General features: G+C 40.9%; 5 protein-coding genes across 6 annotated transcripts; 2 read left to right on the top strand and 3 right to left on the bottom strand.

Moving 5' to 3' along the window:
• Position 1: 1 nt before the first annotated feature.
• On the bottom strand, positions 2–3,640 carry LOC117573951 (traB domain-containing protein). The gene is made up of 4 exons (XM_034257477.2): positions 3,449–3,640; positions 1,854–2,593; positions 1,671–1,790; positions 2–1,607 (listed from the first exon to the last, which is right to left on the bottom strand). The coding sequence occupies exons 1-4, from the start codon at positions 3,591–3,593 to the stop codon at positions 942–944; spliced, it is 1,671 nt and encodes a 556-aa protein (XP_034113368.2). The 5' UTR covers positions 3,594–3,640; the 3' UTR covers positions 2–941.
• LOC117573957 (uncharacterized) lies at positions 2,623–3,352 on the bottom strand. The gene has a single exon (XM_034257496.2). It carries the CDS (start codon positions 3,325–3,327, stop codon positions 2,674–2,676), a length of 654 nt encoding a protein of 217 aa, XP_034113387.2. The 5' UTR covers positions 3,328–3,352; the 3' UTR covers positions 2,623–2,673.
• A 135-nt stretch (positions 3,641–3,775) lies between the features above and the next one.
• On the bottom strand, positions 3,776–14,138 carry LOC117573955 (serine protease snake). Of its 2 annotated transcripts, XM_034257494.2 has the most exons (5): positions 14,023–14,138; positions 13,596–13,961; positions 13,290–13,539; positions 12,568–13,225; positions 3,776–3,858 (listed from the first exon to the last, which is right to left on the bottom strand). In XM_034257494.2, the coding sequence occupies exons 1-4, from the start codon at positions 14,036–14,038 to the stop codon at positions 12,634–12,636; spliced, it is 1,224 nt and encodes a 407-aa protein (XP_034113385.2). In that variant the 5' UTR covers positions 14,039–14,138; the 3' UTR covers positions 3,776–3,858; positions 12,568–12,633. The 2 variants fall into 2 exon arrangements, with proteins under 2 accessions (XP_034113385.2, XP_051862642.1); XM_052006682.1 differs by lacking the exon at positions 3,776–3,858 and having other exon boundaries at positions 13,045–13,225; positions 13,294–13,539.
• Positions 4,398–5,542, top strand: LOC117573959 (cytochrome c oxidase assembly protein COX20, mitochondrial). Its single transcript, XM_034257497.2, has 4 exons — positions 4,398–4,512; positions 4,706–4,831; positions 4,899–5,086; positions 5,153–5,542. The coding sequence occupies exons 2-4, from the start codon at positions 4,802–4,804 to the stop codon at positions 5,265–5,267; spliced, it is 333 nt and encodes a 110-aa protein (XP_034113388.1). The 5' UTR covers positions 4,398–4,512; positions 4,706–4,801; the 3' UTR covers positions 5,268–5,542.
• On the top strand, positions 5,863–12,673 carry LOC117573949 (xanthine dehydrogenase). Its single transcript, XM_034257475.2, has 5 exons — positions 5,863–6,075; positions 8,371–10,968; positions 11,028–12,173; positions 12,239–12,406; positions 12,463–12,673. The coding sequence occupies exons 1-5, from the start codon at positions 6,019–6,021 to the stop codon at positions 12,511–12,513; spliced, it is 4,020 nt and encodes a 1,339-aa protein (XP_034113366.1). The 5' UTR covers positions 5,863–6,018; the 3' UTR covers positions 12,514–12,673.
• Positions 14,139–14,149: the final 11 nt, after the last annotated feature.

The following is a 14,149-nucleotide window of genomic DNA, read 5'->3' as shown; positions in this document are numbered from 1 at the left end:
ATGTAAACTTTTATTTGAGTCAGTTATACACAAAGGTTTCTTTCGGGTGGAATACTATTTTAAATGCTACATAACACCAGTTCTAAATTAGCACAAACTACACAGCGTCAAGACAATTTGCTTGTATTTGTAATACAGTTTTTGCGTTTACAATTAAAATCTTTTAATAAAGTATTGTGTAGGTAGATTTCTTTTTTGTTTTTAGTTTTATTGTAAAATTCCTCAATATAATATGTAACATTTAACACACGGCCATTCTTCCAATGTCGAAGGTCCATCACGTTTTCACTTAATTTTAAACGATACTATCTAAATTTTAGTTTTGTTTTCTACGGAATGAACAACAGTTACATACATGAGAGTCGAGTTGAAGATAAAGTATTGGATCTGCTGCACGGGGCACATTCACATTTAGAGTTATGCTAAAGTTATACACTATACAAGTAACAATTGAAGTTTATTTTTGAGCTAGAATTAAGCTTGTCGCGAAACCATGTGCATACAATTCGGGCGCCTAACTAACTGGTCAAAAACACATGACTAATTATTTGCGGGGATCTGTGTGTGATTGTGTATAAATGTAGTGTCAGTTCTAACAACTATGCAGGGACAGGACAGCAATATTAATCAAGTCCGTATGCAATAGAATATGAGTCGAGACCCAAGTATCTAAATGTATATTTGTATGTCTGTACTTTTCAGTAGTATTGTATTGGGTTTTTAAAACCAGGAATATGTTGAAATGTCTTTTCTTCTTTCTTTTGTTTTTGTTTTGTATCTTGTTTTTTTGTACACTTGTGTGTTGTGTGTAAACAGGTTTTATCAAAAGCATCAAGTTCGTACAATACTTATAATATGTCAATACCCACCGAATTGTGTGGGCGTTTTACTTAAAAACGAGAATAAAATCAACAACATTGAAAACATGGTCCACGATCAACTTAAAAGAATCGCGTCAGCCGTGGCCTCATAATACGAAAGACGCCAAAAAGACCGAGACCAATGAGACCGTACTTGAAGGTGTTCTTGCAGACCCGTTGGCCAAGGCTCGCTTGTGGTATTTCGAGTATGGCTGGAATCTTTTCGGGATCTACTTCGCCCCACATTTTTGCAATGCCGTTGGCATGACCAATGCCTACAACGCCAACAACACGTACGGGACGGACCTGATGGGCGCCAGGTGCAGCTTGCGGCAGAGCTGCCAGTTGCAGAGAATGACACAAATATAGATCACGTTCACGCACAAACACATCGGAAAACGCAGGAAATTCGCCGGCCATTTCTTGCATAAGTTTCTCCAACAAGTCACGCTGCTTGCATTCTTCTACCTCCTCGATGCTAATGCTATCCGTAAATGTCAAACGCCAGACCAACTTCATGGTCTGCCACAAGGATAAAGCGCGCAGAGCACGATATAGTGTGATGCGTATTGGACGATCACCGAGATGCAGAATACAGCCCGGCAACTTGTGTATTTCCTCGAAGGCGCGTCGAAATTCACCACCAGGTGCCATGCCCAGGTCCTTGGCAATCTGAGCACTCATTTGTAATAGCAAAATGAAGAAGATGCCATTGATATAGCCATGAGTCTGAATTATGCCGCGTATCTATAATGCAAATACTTGATATGAAAGTTGTTTCGAGATTAATAAATATGTTTTCGTAGTTACCTTGGGTATGTTGATGTTCTTTGCCTCCTCCAGCAGTGTTTTCTCATCAAGTTTCAATATGTGTACACGCGATGGACATAGCTCAACCATGACCACATCTGGACGGACATTGCGAATGACCTATATATTTAAAAGTGATTAGTAAATACTCAACTATTTTTTTATATTAATATTTCCACTTACAAAAGACACATCATCTTGTGATTCCTCACTGAAGTGTGCCGTGCCCACAAGGTAGACCTTGCTGCCAAACGGGGTATTCAATAGTGTAACAGTCGATGGCAAATTTTGATCAAATTCCTCCAGAGTATCATAGATGACAATCTCGCGTTTGGTTTGTGGGTGATCGCTAACTGGTGCGGTCTCCGCTAGCTGCAAATTTGTCTCGTTGCCACCATCGGCTGCTGCGGATGCTTCGGCTATAGATATATCCAGTTTTTGCTTGCTAGTTTGCAGAAGAGATTCTGCCTTGCGTCGACGTTTATCCACAGTATTATCCACAGCTTTATTGGGTGATTTTCTGAGTATATTCTTCACTTTTTCGACTGCCTCATCGTTATCTTCACTTGAGAGACTTTCGATCAGTACAACCTTTTTCTCCAGGTCTTCCACTTTAATAGAGTTTTCGTTAATTTCTATAATTGACAAATTGGGATTATCGGTCTTAAATATTGTCTTGTTGGCCAGCTGAGACTTTGGGTCCACTTCCTCCTGCGAGGTATTCGTATCAGTGCTCTCGGATTGTATCAACAACATGCTGGCGTTAATCGCTGCTGTATTATTTGTTTGTGCCAGAGGAGCATAGGAATTAAGAGATGCATCAGTTTCGCTGCCGTTGCCATTCGAATAATCCTCGGCATCTGACATTTTTTGTGCGAATTTTGAATGTTCTGAGCTCTGATTCATATCAGCGATGAGGCTTTCTGTATAAATTAGGAAAAAGATATGAATATAAAGATTGAAATGCATTTAATAAACATAAAAAATATAAAATAACAAAAAATTATAGGTGCTGAGTTTTTTGCAAATACAAAGCTTTCAGCTCGTTCAAGTATGGTATATGATTCTCATCCTTGCAGTTATTTACTAAGAACTGTTGAAGCAATTCGTAACATTTCTGCTTTAAGATCACCAAATTGGATTTATGTTTTTCTTCCAGGTCATCCAACTTGGCTTCATATTTTTCCGCAAGATGCTTTCGCGTGCGTTCCAGCTTTTGGTCAATTTTTGCTTTGTGGTTATGTTTCTGTGATTGATATTCCTTCATAAATAATTCCTGTACTTCCATCTCGAAAAGGTTATCAGCTTGAAAACAGCTTTTCATAAATTTATGATCACCAATGAACACAGCAAAAATATGTGTTAGGAATTTTCGTGGAAATGACTGCAAATTTGGTTCATTAAGCGCATTCTTAGAAGATTCTAAGAGTAAAGACTTTAGATCTTTTTGAAATTGTCTTTTGGCTAGAATCTGCTCTTGGAATTTTTTTTGATATTGCTCCAAATGATCGGTCTCAATACGAAGTGCAGCAATTTGCATCTTTAGTGTGTTTAAATGATTTACGTGACGAGCGTGTTGACTTTTTAGCATGTCTAGTTTATCCATATCTGTTGGGTGCTTAACAATATTTGTAGCATCGGGTTGATGCTTAGACATTTTATTATCCTTACTATATATTATTCTAATTTTGGGATTTTATAGCTAGAGATATGCTTAAGCTCAAGCTTTCGAATAAAGCCGCACGGCTGGCTGATTGTTAATAATTTTGTATGCTTACCGTTACACGATTTAAATGCCGTTGTGGATAGTTGATGATCCAATGCACTGTCATATAATGTACCGTCGCCAATAAAGGATGATTTGTTCTTCGGATCAGGGGTTTGCAACAACGAATTATTCGAGGATGAAGCTGATAAATCCATTACTATTGTGCACTATCGGTGGATGTTACGTATTTTCTTACTGTTTTATACTGCAGTTGTAGATGGTAATTTGGTATACGTGTTGTTTGTATGTGTGCGTTTTGTGTGTGCACAGCTGCTATTTTGGAAGAATCGGTTACGGGTTGAAATTCGGTTTTATTTGGTTGTACGTATTTACATACATAAGAGGGTGTCGTATGTATGTATTATGTGACTGTACGTCGGGCTGACATCAGTTCGAGCGAGCTCCGTGTTCTGAGAATAACTGTAAGGTAAAACAATACCAAAAATTAATGAGGGAAAGAGAGAGCGAGAGAGTGATTAGCGGTACCAATAGATAATTCAAGTCTACCTCCTCCTATCACGAACTTAAAATTTCAAAGATGTATTCTGCGTACGTGTACATAGCTCTTGATTATAAAATCAATGACAGGTATGTTCACAAATGAGCACAATATTCAATAAATCATAAGAAATTATTCGCGCAAGTATTCAGATAGTTATCAGTATTCACCCACAATATAAATATGTTTTGCTTTCGTCAGCTACTTACACAAGTGCTTCATATGCGCATACACAAACTTACGCACACATGCATACATATGTATCGTAATACATACCATAATAATTGTAGCAGGCTTACCTGAAAGTCTTAATTTTGCGTGTGCACTGCGGACTCACAGACTTTTAATTGACATTACAAACTTTTAGCTATAGGGTATAGTGTTTTGTTAGTGTTTTTCCGTTGGTTATATATTTTGTTTTTGTTTAAATCAAACCCAAAAAACTAAAGAATGAAATTGTGATTGTGGCAAACTGAGATAGAGCTTTCTCTTGTTCTTGCTAGCGTCAACCAGTGTTGCTCAATTACATGGGAAAAAGTGCAGCAAAATAATAATCATATTGGGATTTATTGATGGTACTCCCGAAAGAAAATGTATTTGTGTGGATTCGCAGATGAAACAAAAATGTTCTGTTTAACAAAAATATTTGTAATCATAAGACTCTTTTTTTCGTTATGTTAAAATACTATTCTTAAATCAAATAATGTCAATTTTATAACCTACACGATAAACTTGTCGATAAACACTAATATTTATTATTTCTTTAAGTGGTAGGGCAACATTGTTGATAAACAGCTGTTTTCCTCACCGCGTTGGGTAAATTTACTACTCGGCGAATTTAAATTAGTTTGATTTATTAAAACCATGGCGGATGAAGCAGAGGATCCTAACAAGGTAATTGTTGTAGATTTTGTTGTGCTTGTGGAATTAATTCAATTGTGTTTCATTAAATGTCCCGCAGAGTTTCTTCATATTTGGTCGCGATGTTTCTCAGATTCCATGCTTTCGTAACAGTTTTCTTTATGGCATCAGCGGTGGAATGGGCATCGGTGTGTTGACATTCTTGGGCACTTCCCGGCCACATTTAGCAACCCACGTTGGATTTGGGAGCTTCTTTTGTGGTACAATTGTATATTGGATGGCCTGCAGGTTAGTTTTGGGTAATAAACTGTTTTCATTTGGCACTATTATACGTTATTTTGTGATTGTTTACAGATATCAATGGTCATTACGCCGCTTTGAGCAACAACAACTGAGAGAGGCAATGCGACGTCAAGCTCAGTATGAAGGTACAGAGGTAGAACGTGAATTGGATCTTAAAACGGCGTAGCACTGACCAAGCCCCCATGTATACATGTTACGAAGGCAAAGTAGCTGTTTATTTGTGATGTAAATATCCAACATATACCTAGTACACTTAAGTATGCCACTTAAAGCTCTGTCCTGGTTTATATAAATCTATATGAGCTGTATTGGAGCTGATTCTAAAGATAAAGTGTAAGCAGCTTTATCATATTTCAGATTTAAGTTTAAATTGACACATTTTTATTTGTAGTTGAAATACTTTGTCAAGTACTAATAAGCAAACAATATATAAATAAAAGTAATGTTTTGTATATATATTTAAGAATTAAAAAAACATATTTGTCAAAGTTTCAAAAATTACTAAACATTTATTGGTCAGATAAGAAAAGTTGTTAACGACTACTGCAATTGATAATAATTTATTTGTTTAATTATTTTTAATTTAACTGCATTTTTTTAACTGATAATCGTACGACTTTGTTATACGAGTTCGTATATATTGTGCTCTCAATATCAATGAACTGCCTTGAGGCACAGAAGACTCGTTTCAATCTACCTACATACTACAGCAAGGGCTCTAATCTCAGAAATGTTTCGTACTCGCGTCAGAACGATTTCGTGACTTGAACGTGGCGGTTGTATTTACGAGTGCGCATATTGCCGAGGCAGTTCGTTTTTTTATTTAATTTTAGCCTATAAGTATCGCTGTCAACGCACTTAACAAATACGAAAAATATTCTAATTTGAAAGTAAACAATTTTAAATATCAACGGGAGATGTCGAAAACCGAAGCGGCTACATCAGTTTTAGTATTCTTTGTGAATGGGAAAAAGGTAAACCCGTTTTTAGAGAAGTGAATTTCAAACGATTCAAAACAGTAACTGCAATCCATAGGCGTGCGTTAAGTCAGGGATCATTTAGTTGCAGTGAGATCTTTTTTAGAATCAAAAACAAATTATATTTTTCACGTGGTTGTGACATAACGCAAAAAAGTTATAAATAAGTTGGTGAAACTAATTAAAAAAAAAAAGAACGTTAATAAGATGTGAAGCAAAGCAGGAACATAATAAAATAAAATCTTTGACTTCACATTTTATTAGGGGCATTAAACCGACCGCATGTGTAAGTCTTTGTCTTAAAAAAGGTAACAGTAAAAAAGAGAGTTTCCTCTGGGCTTATCCGAATATCAAACGAGAGGAATGTTTATAAATTTAAATAAAATTCTTGCAATTCTGATGGATGTTCAATTTTGTTTTACATGTGCTATATATTCACTATCAACTCGACTGCATTTGATTAAAATAATAGTCTATATAAAGACTACTGCAGTTAACATATATTTGTCTCCCAGTCTACTTTTTGTAAATGGCAGCAATAAACTCTCGATTCTCGTTCAATTGAGCAAAGCTCACGCTATTCAGAATAAATTAATTGCGCTTGTGGTGCTGATAACAATTGACCCACAATATTGGGTCATTGTTACTGGGGGGGCTACGTCGCAAAACATCAACTATTTTCATAATGCTCTGATAACTACCGCTGCTATTGCGTGCGTTTCAGTGATAATAAAGATAATGATGATGATAAAGAACTGTATAAGTTTCTTTTGACTAAGAACTTTATGTTAGGTTTACAAACAGGGAAAGTCTTTTATTTATTTCATTTGAGGGGATTGTCTAAAGTCCATCGTATATCTGGTTTATTTGCATTTTAAATATGTTTGTGAACTACTGCAATTCCTCACACTTCATGCAGTCATAAAGATAATGAGAAATTTTTAGATATTAACTACAATTTTTATCACTTCTTTCCAGATAAAAAGAATAATGAGAGTAATTCTCTCAAAAGAATATCTACTTTATACTTTACTCAATAAAATAAAAAAACTTTTCTTTTATATTTCGGTATTTGTTTACAATGTTGCTGATGCATGGTGAACGAGCCTTACTAAAACGCATACGCCCAATCTTTTTTATTTACATACATATGTATGTATGTGTGTGCTTGTGTGGAACTATAATAATCAAGTAAACAGAATTGCAATCAAGTAGTCTTGTTTTTGCTAGTACCGCCTCCGATAATAGCAGATAACGGGTTACATAGCCAGGGATGGAAAACTAGTCCAACAAAACGCAACCAAATAACTGTTTTTATTATACCCTCTCAGAGAGTTTCATAAATTAGTCAATAAATATGTGACACGATAAAAAAAAACACAGACAGATATCATAAAACTTTATATATGTAAGTAGTTTTGTACAGATCTACATAGCAGTCGAGTCTAGCAGTAGTTGAGTTCTGAAAAGATCGATCAAATGTTAGTTTATCTCTTAACATACTATGTACATAAATATGTCTTTTTACCCGGTTTGCGGCGTTAGAGAATATTATTGCATTTTGCTTGGACATTTTATTGAGTCTGTATTTTCCTGATCGCAACTAAGACGAATGTAACAAATAAATTACAACTCTGGCAATAAACTATACGAAAATATTCGAAATTACTGTACACACAGACTTATGTATGTTATGTCTCTATTCGGGATTAGGATCTATCGCTGTCGTACACCGCAAAACGAGATACATACATATGTTTTACAAATTTTTTTTGTATGTCCGTCTGTCCGTATGAAACACTGGATCTCAGAGACTATAAGAGATAGAGCTATAGTTTTTTTCCGAATTTTGGTATATACAATAATTACTATAGTAGTTATGATTCCTGAAAATTTGTTTGCGATCAGGTAAAAATGTCGAAGTTATTAAAGAAAAACTTTTGTATGGCCAAAAACGCCTACTTACTAGGGGTCTTAGTTGCTTTGGCTGACAATTTGGTATATTGTGCCGTCTATGGCACAATATGGGGTAGTGGGTATCTCACAGTCGAGTACACTCGACTGTAACTTTCTTACTTGTTAAATTTGAAATTCGGATTGCTGCGTTCAACAACAAAGAGATTTTAGAGATGGTGGAATTTTAGGAGTTAACAAAGTTTTCCCACAATTTTTCTAAATATATTTAAACATGGTTTTGATCTTTCATTGAAACAATCTATCTCGGAGAGTGAGAGGATTTAATATTCTAATTAATTTATTTTGTCTTCTACTCAAATTTTGTGTGAATTGCAGGTGACTGATGACAAGCCCGATCCGGAATGTACACTGCTTACCTACCTGCGTGACAAACTGCGTTTATGTGGTACCAAATTGGGCTGTGGCGAGGGAGGATGCGGTGCATGCACGGTGATGATCTCTCGCTTAGATCGTGACAGAAATAAGATTAAGCATTTGGCAGTTAATGCTTGTCTAACCCCAGTATGTGCCATGCATGGTTGCGCCGTGACCACGGTGGAGGGCATTGGAAGCACGAGAACGCGTCTGCATCCGGCGCAGGAACGTCTAGCCAAAGCACACGGCTCGCAGTGTGGCTTCTGCACCCCAGGCATAGTGATGTCCATGTATGCATTGCTGCGGAATGCAGCACAACCATCGATGCGTGATCTGGAGGTGGCATTTCAAGGGAATTTGTGTCGCTGCACCGGCTATCGTCCTATCCTGGAGGGCTACAAGACGTTCACCAAGGAATTCGCTTGCGGCATGGGTGACAAGTGTTGTCGCGTGAATGGCAATGGTTGTGGAGCTGAAAACGAAGCTGAAACTGATGACAAACTCTTTGAACGCAGCGAGTTTCAGCCCTTTGATCCTAGCCAAGAACCCATCTTTCCTCCGGAATTGCAACTGAATAAATCCTATGATGAGGAAAGTCTCAATTTTCATTCGGATCGCGTGTCTTGGTATCGACCAACGAAGCTGCAGGAACTGTTACAGCTGAAGTCACAATATCCGGCTGCCAAACTGATTGTGGGCAACACCGAGGTGGGCGTGGAGGTGAAGTTTAAGCACTTTCTCTATCCCGTGCTCATCAATCCCATCAAAGTGCCCGAATTGCTGGAGCTGCGTGAAACTGACGAGAGCGTTTACTTTGGAGCCGCTGTGAGTCTGATGGAGATTGATGCTTATCTGCGTCGACGTATCGAGGAGCTGCCCGAGGAGCAGACCCGCTTCTTCCAGTGCACAGTGGACATGCTGCACTACTTTGCTGGCAAACAGATTAGGAATGTGGCCTGTCTTGGTGGCAATATTATGACTGGCAGTCCCATCTCCGACATGAACCCGGTGCTAACTGCAGCGGGAGCCAGATTGGAAGTCGCCAGTCTTGATGGTGGCCGACGCTCGGTTCACATGGGCAGTGGCTTCTTTACGGGCTATCGCCGTAATGTGCTCAAACCAGAAGAGATACTGTTGGGCATACACTTTCAGAAGACGACACCCGATCAGCATTTTGTAGCCTTTAAGCAGGCACGTCGACGTGACGATGACATTGCCATCGTCAATGCTGCCATTAATGTGCATTTTGAGCCGGGTTCGAATGTGGTGCAGCGCATCCATATGGCCTTTGGTGGCATGGCGCCCACAACTGTGCTGGCACCCAAATCCTCGGAGCTAATGGTTGGGCAGCGATGGAATCAAGAGCTCGTCGAGCGTGTGTCCGAAAGTTTATGTGAGGAGTTGCCATTGGCTGCCTCGGCGCCCGGTGGTATGATTGCCTATCGACGCGCCTTGGTGGTCAGCTTGTTCTTCAAATCTTATTTGTCCATTAGCCGCAAATTGTGCGACACTGGCATTATGCCACCCAATGCGGTGCCCAAGGATGAAATCAGTGGTGCCGATGGATTCCATACGCCTGCACTACGCAGCGCTCAACTGTTCGAGCGTGTGTCCAGCGATCAGCCGAGCTACGATCCAGTTGGTAAGCCAAAAGTCCATGCTGCTGCACTGAAACAGGCAACTGGAGAGGCCATTTATACCGATGACATTCCACGCATGGATGGCGAACTCTACTTGGGCTTTGTGCTCAGCACCAAGGCAAAAGCCAAATTGACTAAGGTAGATGCCAGCGAAGCACTAGCTTTGGAGGGCGTACACTACTTCTTCAGTGCCAAGGACATCACAGAGCATGAGAACGAGGTGGGTCCAGTGTTTCACGACGAGCACGTCTTTGCTGCTGGCGAAGTGCATTGCATTGGACAGATTATTGGTGCCATTGCTGCTGACAATCAGACGTTGGCTCAACGGGCTGCTCGCTTGGTGCGCGTGGAGTACGAGGAGCGCACACCAGTTATTGTCACTATCGAACAGGCCATCGAGCACAAATCCTACTTTCCCGACTATCCACGTTACATTAACAAGGGTGATGTCGAGAAGGCGCTTGAGGAGGCGGATCACGTGTACGAGGGCAGTTGTCGAATGGGTGGCCAGGAACATTTCTATCTGGAGACCCACGCAGCGGTCGCTGTACCTCGCGATAGCGATGAGCTGGAGCTATTTTGCTCCACACAGCATCCGTCCGAAGTGCAAAAATTGGTCTCGCATGTGATCTCTGTGCCTGCGCATCGCATTGTGTGTCGTGCCAAGCGACTTGGTGGTGGTTTTGGTGGAAAGGAATCGCGAGGCATCTCGGTAGCTTTGCCTGTGGCTCTGGCTGCCTATCGGCTGCGTCGTCCCGTGCGCTGTATGCTCGATCGTGATGAAGACATGCTGATCACTGGTACCCGTCATCCCTTCCTTTTCAAGTACAAGGTGGGATTCAGCAACGAGGGTCTCATCACTGCCTGCGATATTGAATGCTACAACAATGCAGGGTGGTCCATGGATTTATCCTTTTCGGTAATAGTTTATGTCTTAATTATAGCAGTCTTTTATTAATTTCCTTGCCTTTATATCAGGTTCTAGAGCGTGCCATGTGCCACTTTGAGAACTGCTATCGTATTCCTAATGTACGCGTTGGTGGTTGGGTGTGCAAGACGAATCTGCCTTCAAATACCGCCTTCCGTGGATTTGGTGGTCCCCAGGGCATGTTTGCTGGTGAACACATCATTCGAGATGTGGCCCGTGTTGTGGGAAGAGATGTTTTGGATGTGATGCGTTTGAATTTCTATAAAACCGGCGACTACACGCACTACAATCAGCAGCTGGAACGTTTTCCCATTGAACGTTGCTTCCAGGATTGCATTATGCAGTCGCATTATCACCAGAAGCACGAAGAGATTCAGCGTTTTAATGCAGAGCATCGCTGGCGCAAGCGTGGCATCGCTTTGGTGCCCACCAAGTTTGGTGTCGCATTCGGTGTGATGCATTTGAATCAAGCGGGTGCTTTGATTAATATCTATGGTGATGGTTCGGTGTTGTTGTCCCATGGTGGCGTTGAAATCGGACAAGGCTTGAACACCAAAATGATTCAGTGTGCGGCGCGTGCTTTGGGCATTCCCATTGAGCTGATACACATCTCCGAAACAGCCACAGATAAAGTACCAAATACGTCACCAACAGCTGCCAGTGTGGGATCCGATTTGAATGGCATGGCAGTGTTGGATGCTTGTGAGAAGATCAACAAACGCTTGGTTCCCATAAAGGAGGCGTTACCAACGGGCACCTGGAAGGAGTGGATCAACAAGGCATATTTCGATCGTGTCAGCCTCTCGGCAACTGGTTTCTACGCCATTCCCAACATTGGCTATCATCCAGAGACAAATCCAAACGCACGCACCTACAATTACTTTACGAATGGCGTGGGTATCTCAGTGGTGGAAATCGACTGCTTGACTGGTGACCATCAAGTGATTAGCACTGATATTGTAATGGATATTGGTTCCAGCATTAATCCAGCCATTGATATTGGTCAGATTGAGGGCGCCTTTATGCAGGGCTATGGACTGTTCACACTGGAAGAACTGATGTATTCGCCACAAGGCATGCTTTACTCCCGCGGTCCTGGAATGTATAAGTTGCCCGGTTTTGCCGATATACCCGGCGAATTTAATGTCAGTCTGCTGACCAATGCGCCAAACCCACGTGCCGTTTACTCCTCAAAGGTAAGTACAGCAATTAAGTAAACTAGTCTTAAGTCTATATAATTTTTCATTGTTTTACTTGTCAGGCTGTTGGTGAACCTCCGCTTTTCATTGGTTGCTCCGTATTCTTTGCTATCAAGGAGGCAATTGCAGCAGCTCGAGCGGAGCAGAATTTAAGCGCACACTATGAACTGGAGGCTCCTGCAACCTCCGCACGCATACGCATGGCTTGTCAGGATAAATTCACCAAAATGGTAATTATATTTAGATGATCATAAATACTCTAACTAAGTGCTTTTAATATTTGCAGCTTAAGATGCCAGAAGTGGGCACCTACACACCATGGAATATTGTGCCATAGGAATATGCTTATGCTAGTTTAAAGAATATGTTATTTGTTTCACAAAATACTTACTTGTACAGTAGAAATCGTTTATTATTAGACATTATCAATGCGAGGTCAGATCACAGTTGTTGTACGCTAGATGTTAATGCTTTTTAAATACAATCTTCCAACCCAATCCAAATACGAGTACAGCTTGGTGTAAACACCTGGCGCATTTGGCGCCGCACAGAATTTTCCAAACGATGTTATCCCCACGACGAATGCCACACAGTTGTTCTCGGGCAACACCGCATGCAACGGTCCGCCAGAGTCGCCCTGACACGTGTCCTTACCACCGGTCAAATATCCAGCACAGAACTGAGAATCAATGATGCCATTTGGGAGACGTCGTTCCTTGCGATAGATTTGCTTGCAACGCTGCTGCTTAATCATATCTAAATTCACCTGACGCAAAGCATTCGACTTAGCACCCAGAAACTCGGTGCGTCCCCAACCCGTGGCCACTACCAGTTTGATGTGCAGATCCGGCACTTGCCACAGACATGCGGGACGCACTCGCTCCGACAACTTGACACGCTTGGTAAGCTTAAGTAGTGCTATGTCATGGTAGTAGGATGATGAACGATATTTTGGATGCAGTATGATGATGAGAATTTTAATGTCCTGTTGCCACGGACTGGTAACGTTCAATTGTTGTGCGCCCAGTCGCACCATGTCCGGTGGTTTGCTGTGAACATGACAAAATGATACATATATGTTAGTTGACAATTTTAAAAGGCGTTGCAACTCACCTACCCGATGTTGCGCAATGTGCCGCCGTTAGCACATACAGTTCACTGATCAGTGTGCCGCCGCAGCCCCATTTGATGTCGTTATCAGCCTGGGTCCAACCGAGAGCCGTCATGTGGGGAAATAGCGCCTGATGCGTTACAGTTCCGCCTACAATCAATGGAACGCTGGGAACGCATTGTTTGCCGGAAAAGATGCGATTCGTATCACTAAGGCGCAAACTTCTCGCTGCACTATTGTACTCCTGGCATTCTAAATTAAATGTCGGCATTAACATTGTTCACGTTAAGTTACTGACCTCTACTCACTTGTGGCACTAATGCGCTGTGCTTCGACATGCTTGTCAGCCAGTGGGCAACAAATGACCGGCAAGTTGTTGCGATGCGTGCAGATATCAATGCGAGTGCCGTGCACACGATATTCCCGTATGACGTGCAGACACTGATACGCTAAGATGCAATAGCCGCTACGTCCATCGAAGCTGCGTCTGCAGAACGCGCCTTCAAACAGTGTTTGCTTTCTGCTATTGGATGGCTCTTCATCACCATTGCCGAATTTCAGTAGACTTTCCTCAAGTTTAGCATCATCATCTTTATTCGCCTCCTCTTGTGGCCAATGCTCCGCAAGTGTGTATTTGGTTGTCTGGTAATTGACTATCTCAAGAGTATCGAGTGCTGCAAAATAAATGCAATAACAATTCCTATTGAAGTTCAAGTATTATCCTTGTTTACTTACCACTTTGGGCGTGCATTTCTAAAGCCAAGAACAGTATTTGAATTTGGATAAAATGTTAGCCAAATTAACATTTCCGCATTTGTCGTTTTATGAACATTTAAACCTGTTTAAAATAATACAAACCAGC

The sequence above is a fragment of the Drosophila albomicans genome, chromosome 2R, assembly GCF_009650485.2.
Source record: "Drosophila albomicans strain 15112-1751.03 chromosome 2R, ASM965048v2, whole genome shotgun sequence".
NCBI classification, from domain to species: domain Eukaryota; kingdom Metazoa; phylum Arthropoda; class Insecta; order Diptera; family Drosophilidae; genus Drosophila; species Drosophila albomicans.
The sequence above is the reverse complement of the archived record's forward strand: the minus strand, read 5'-3'. Positions and strand labels throughout refer to the sequence as shown.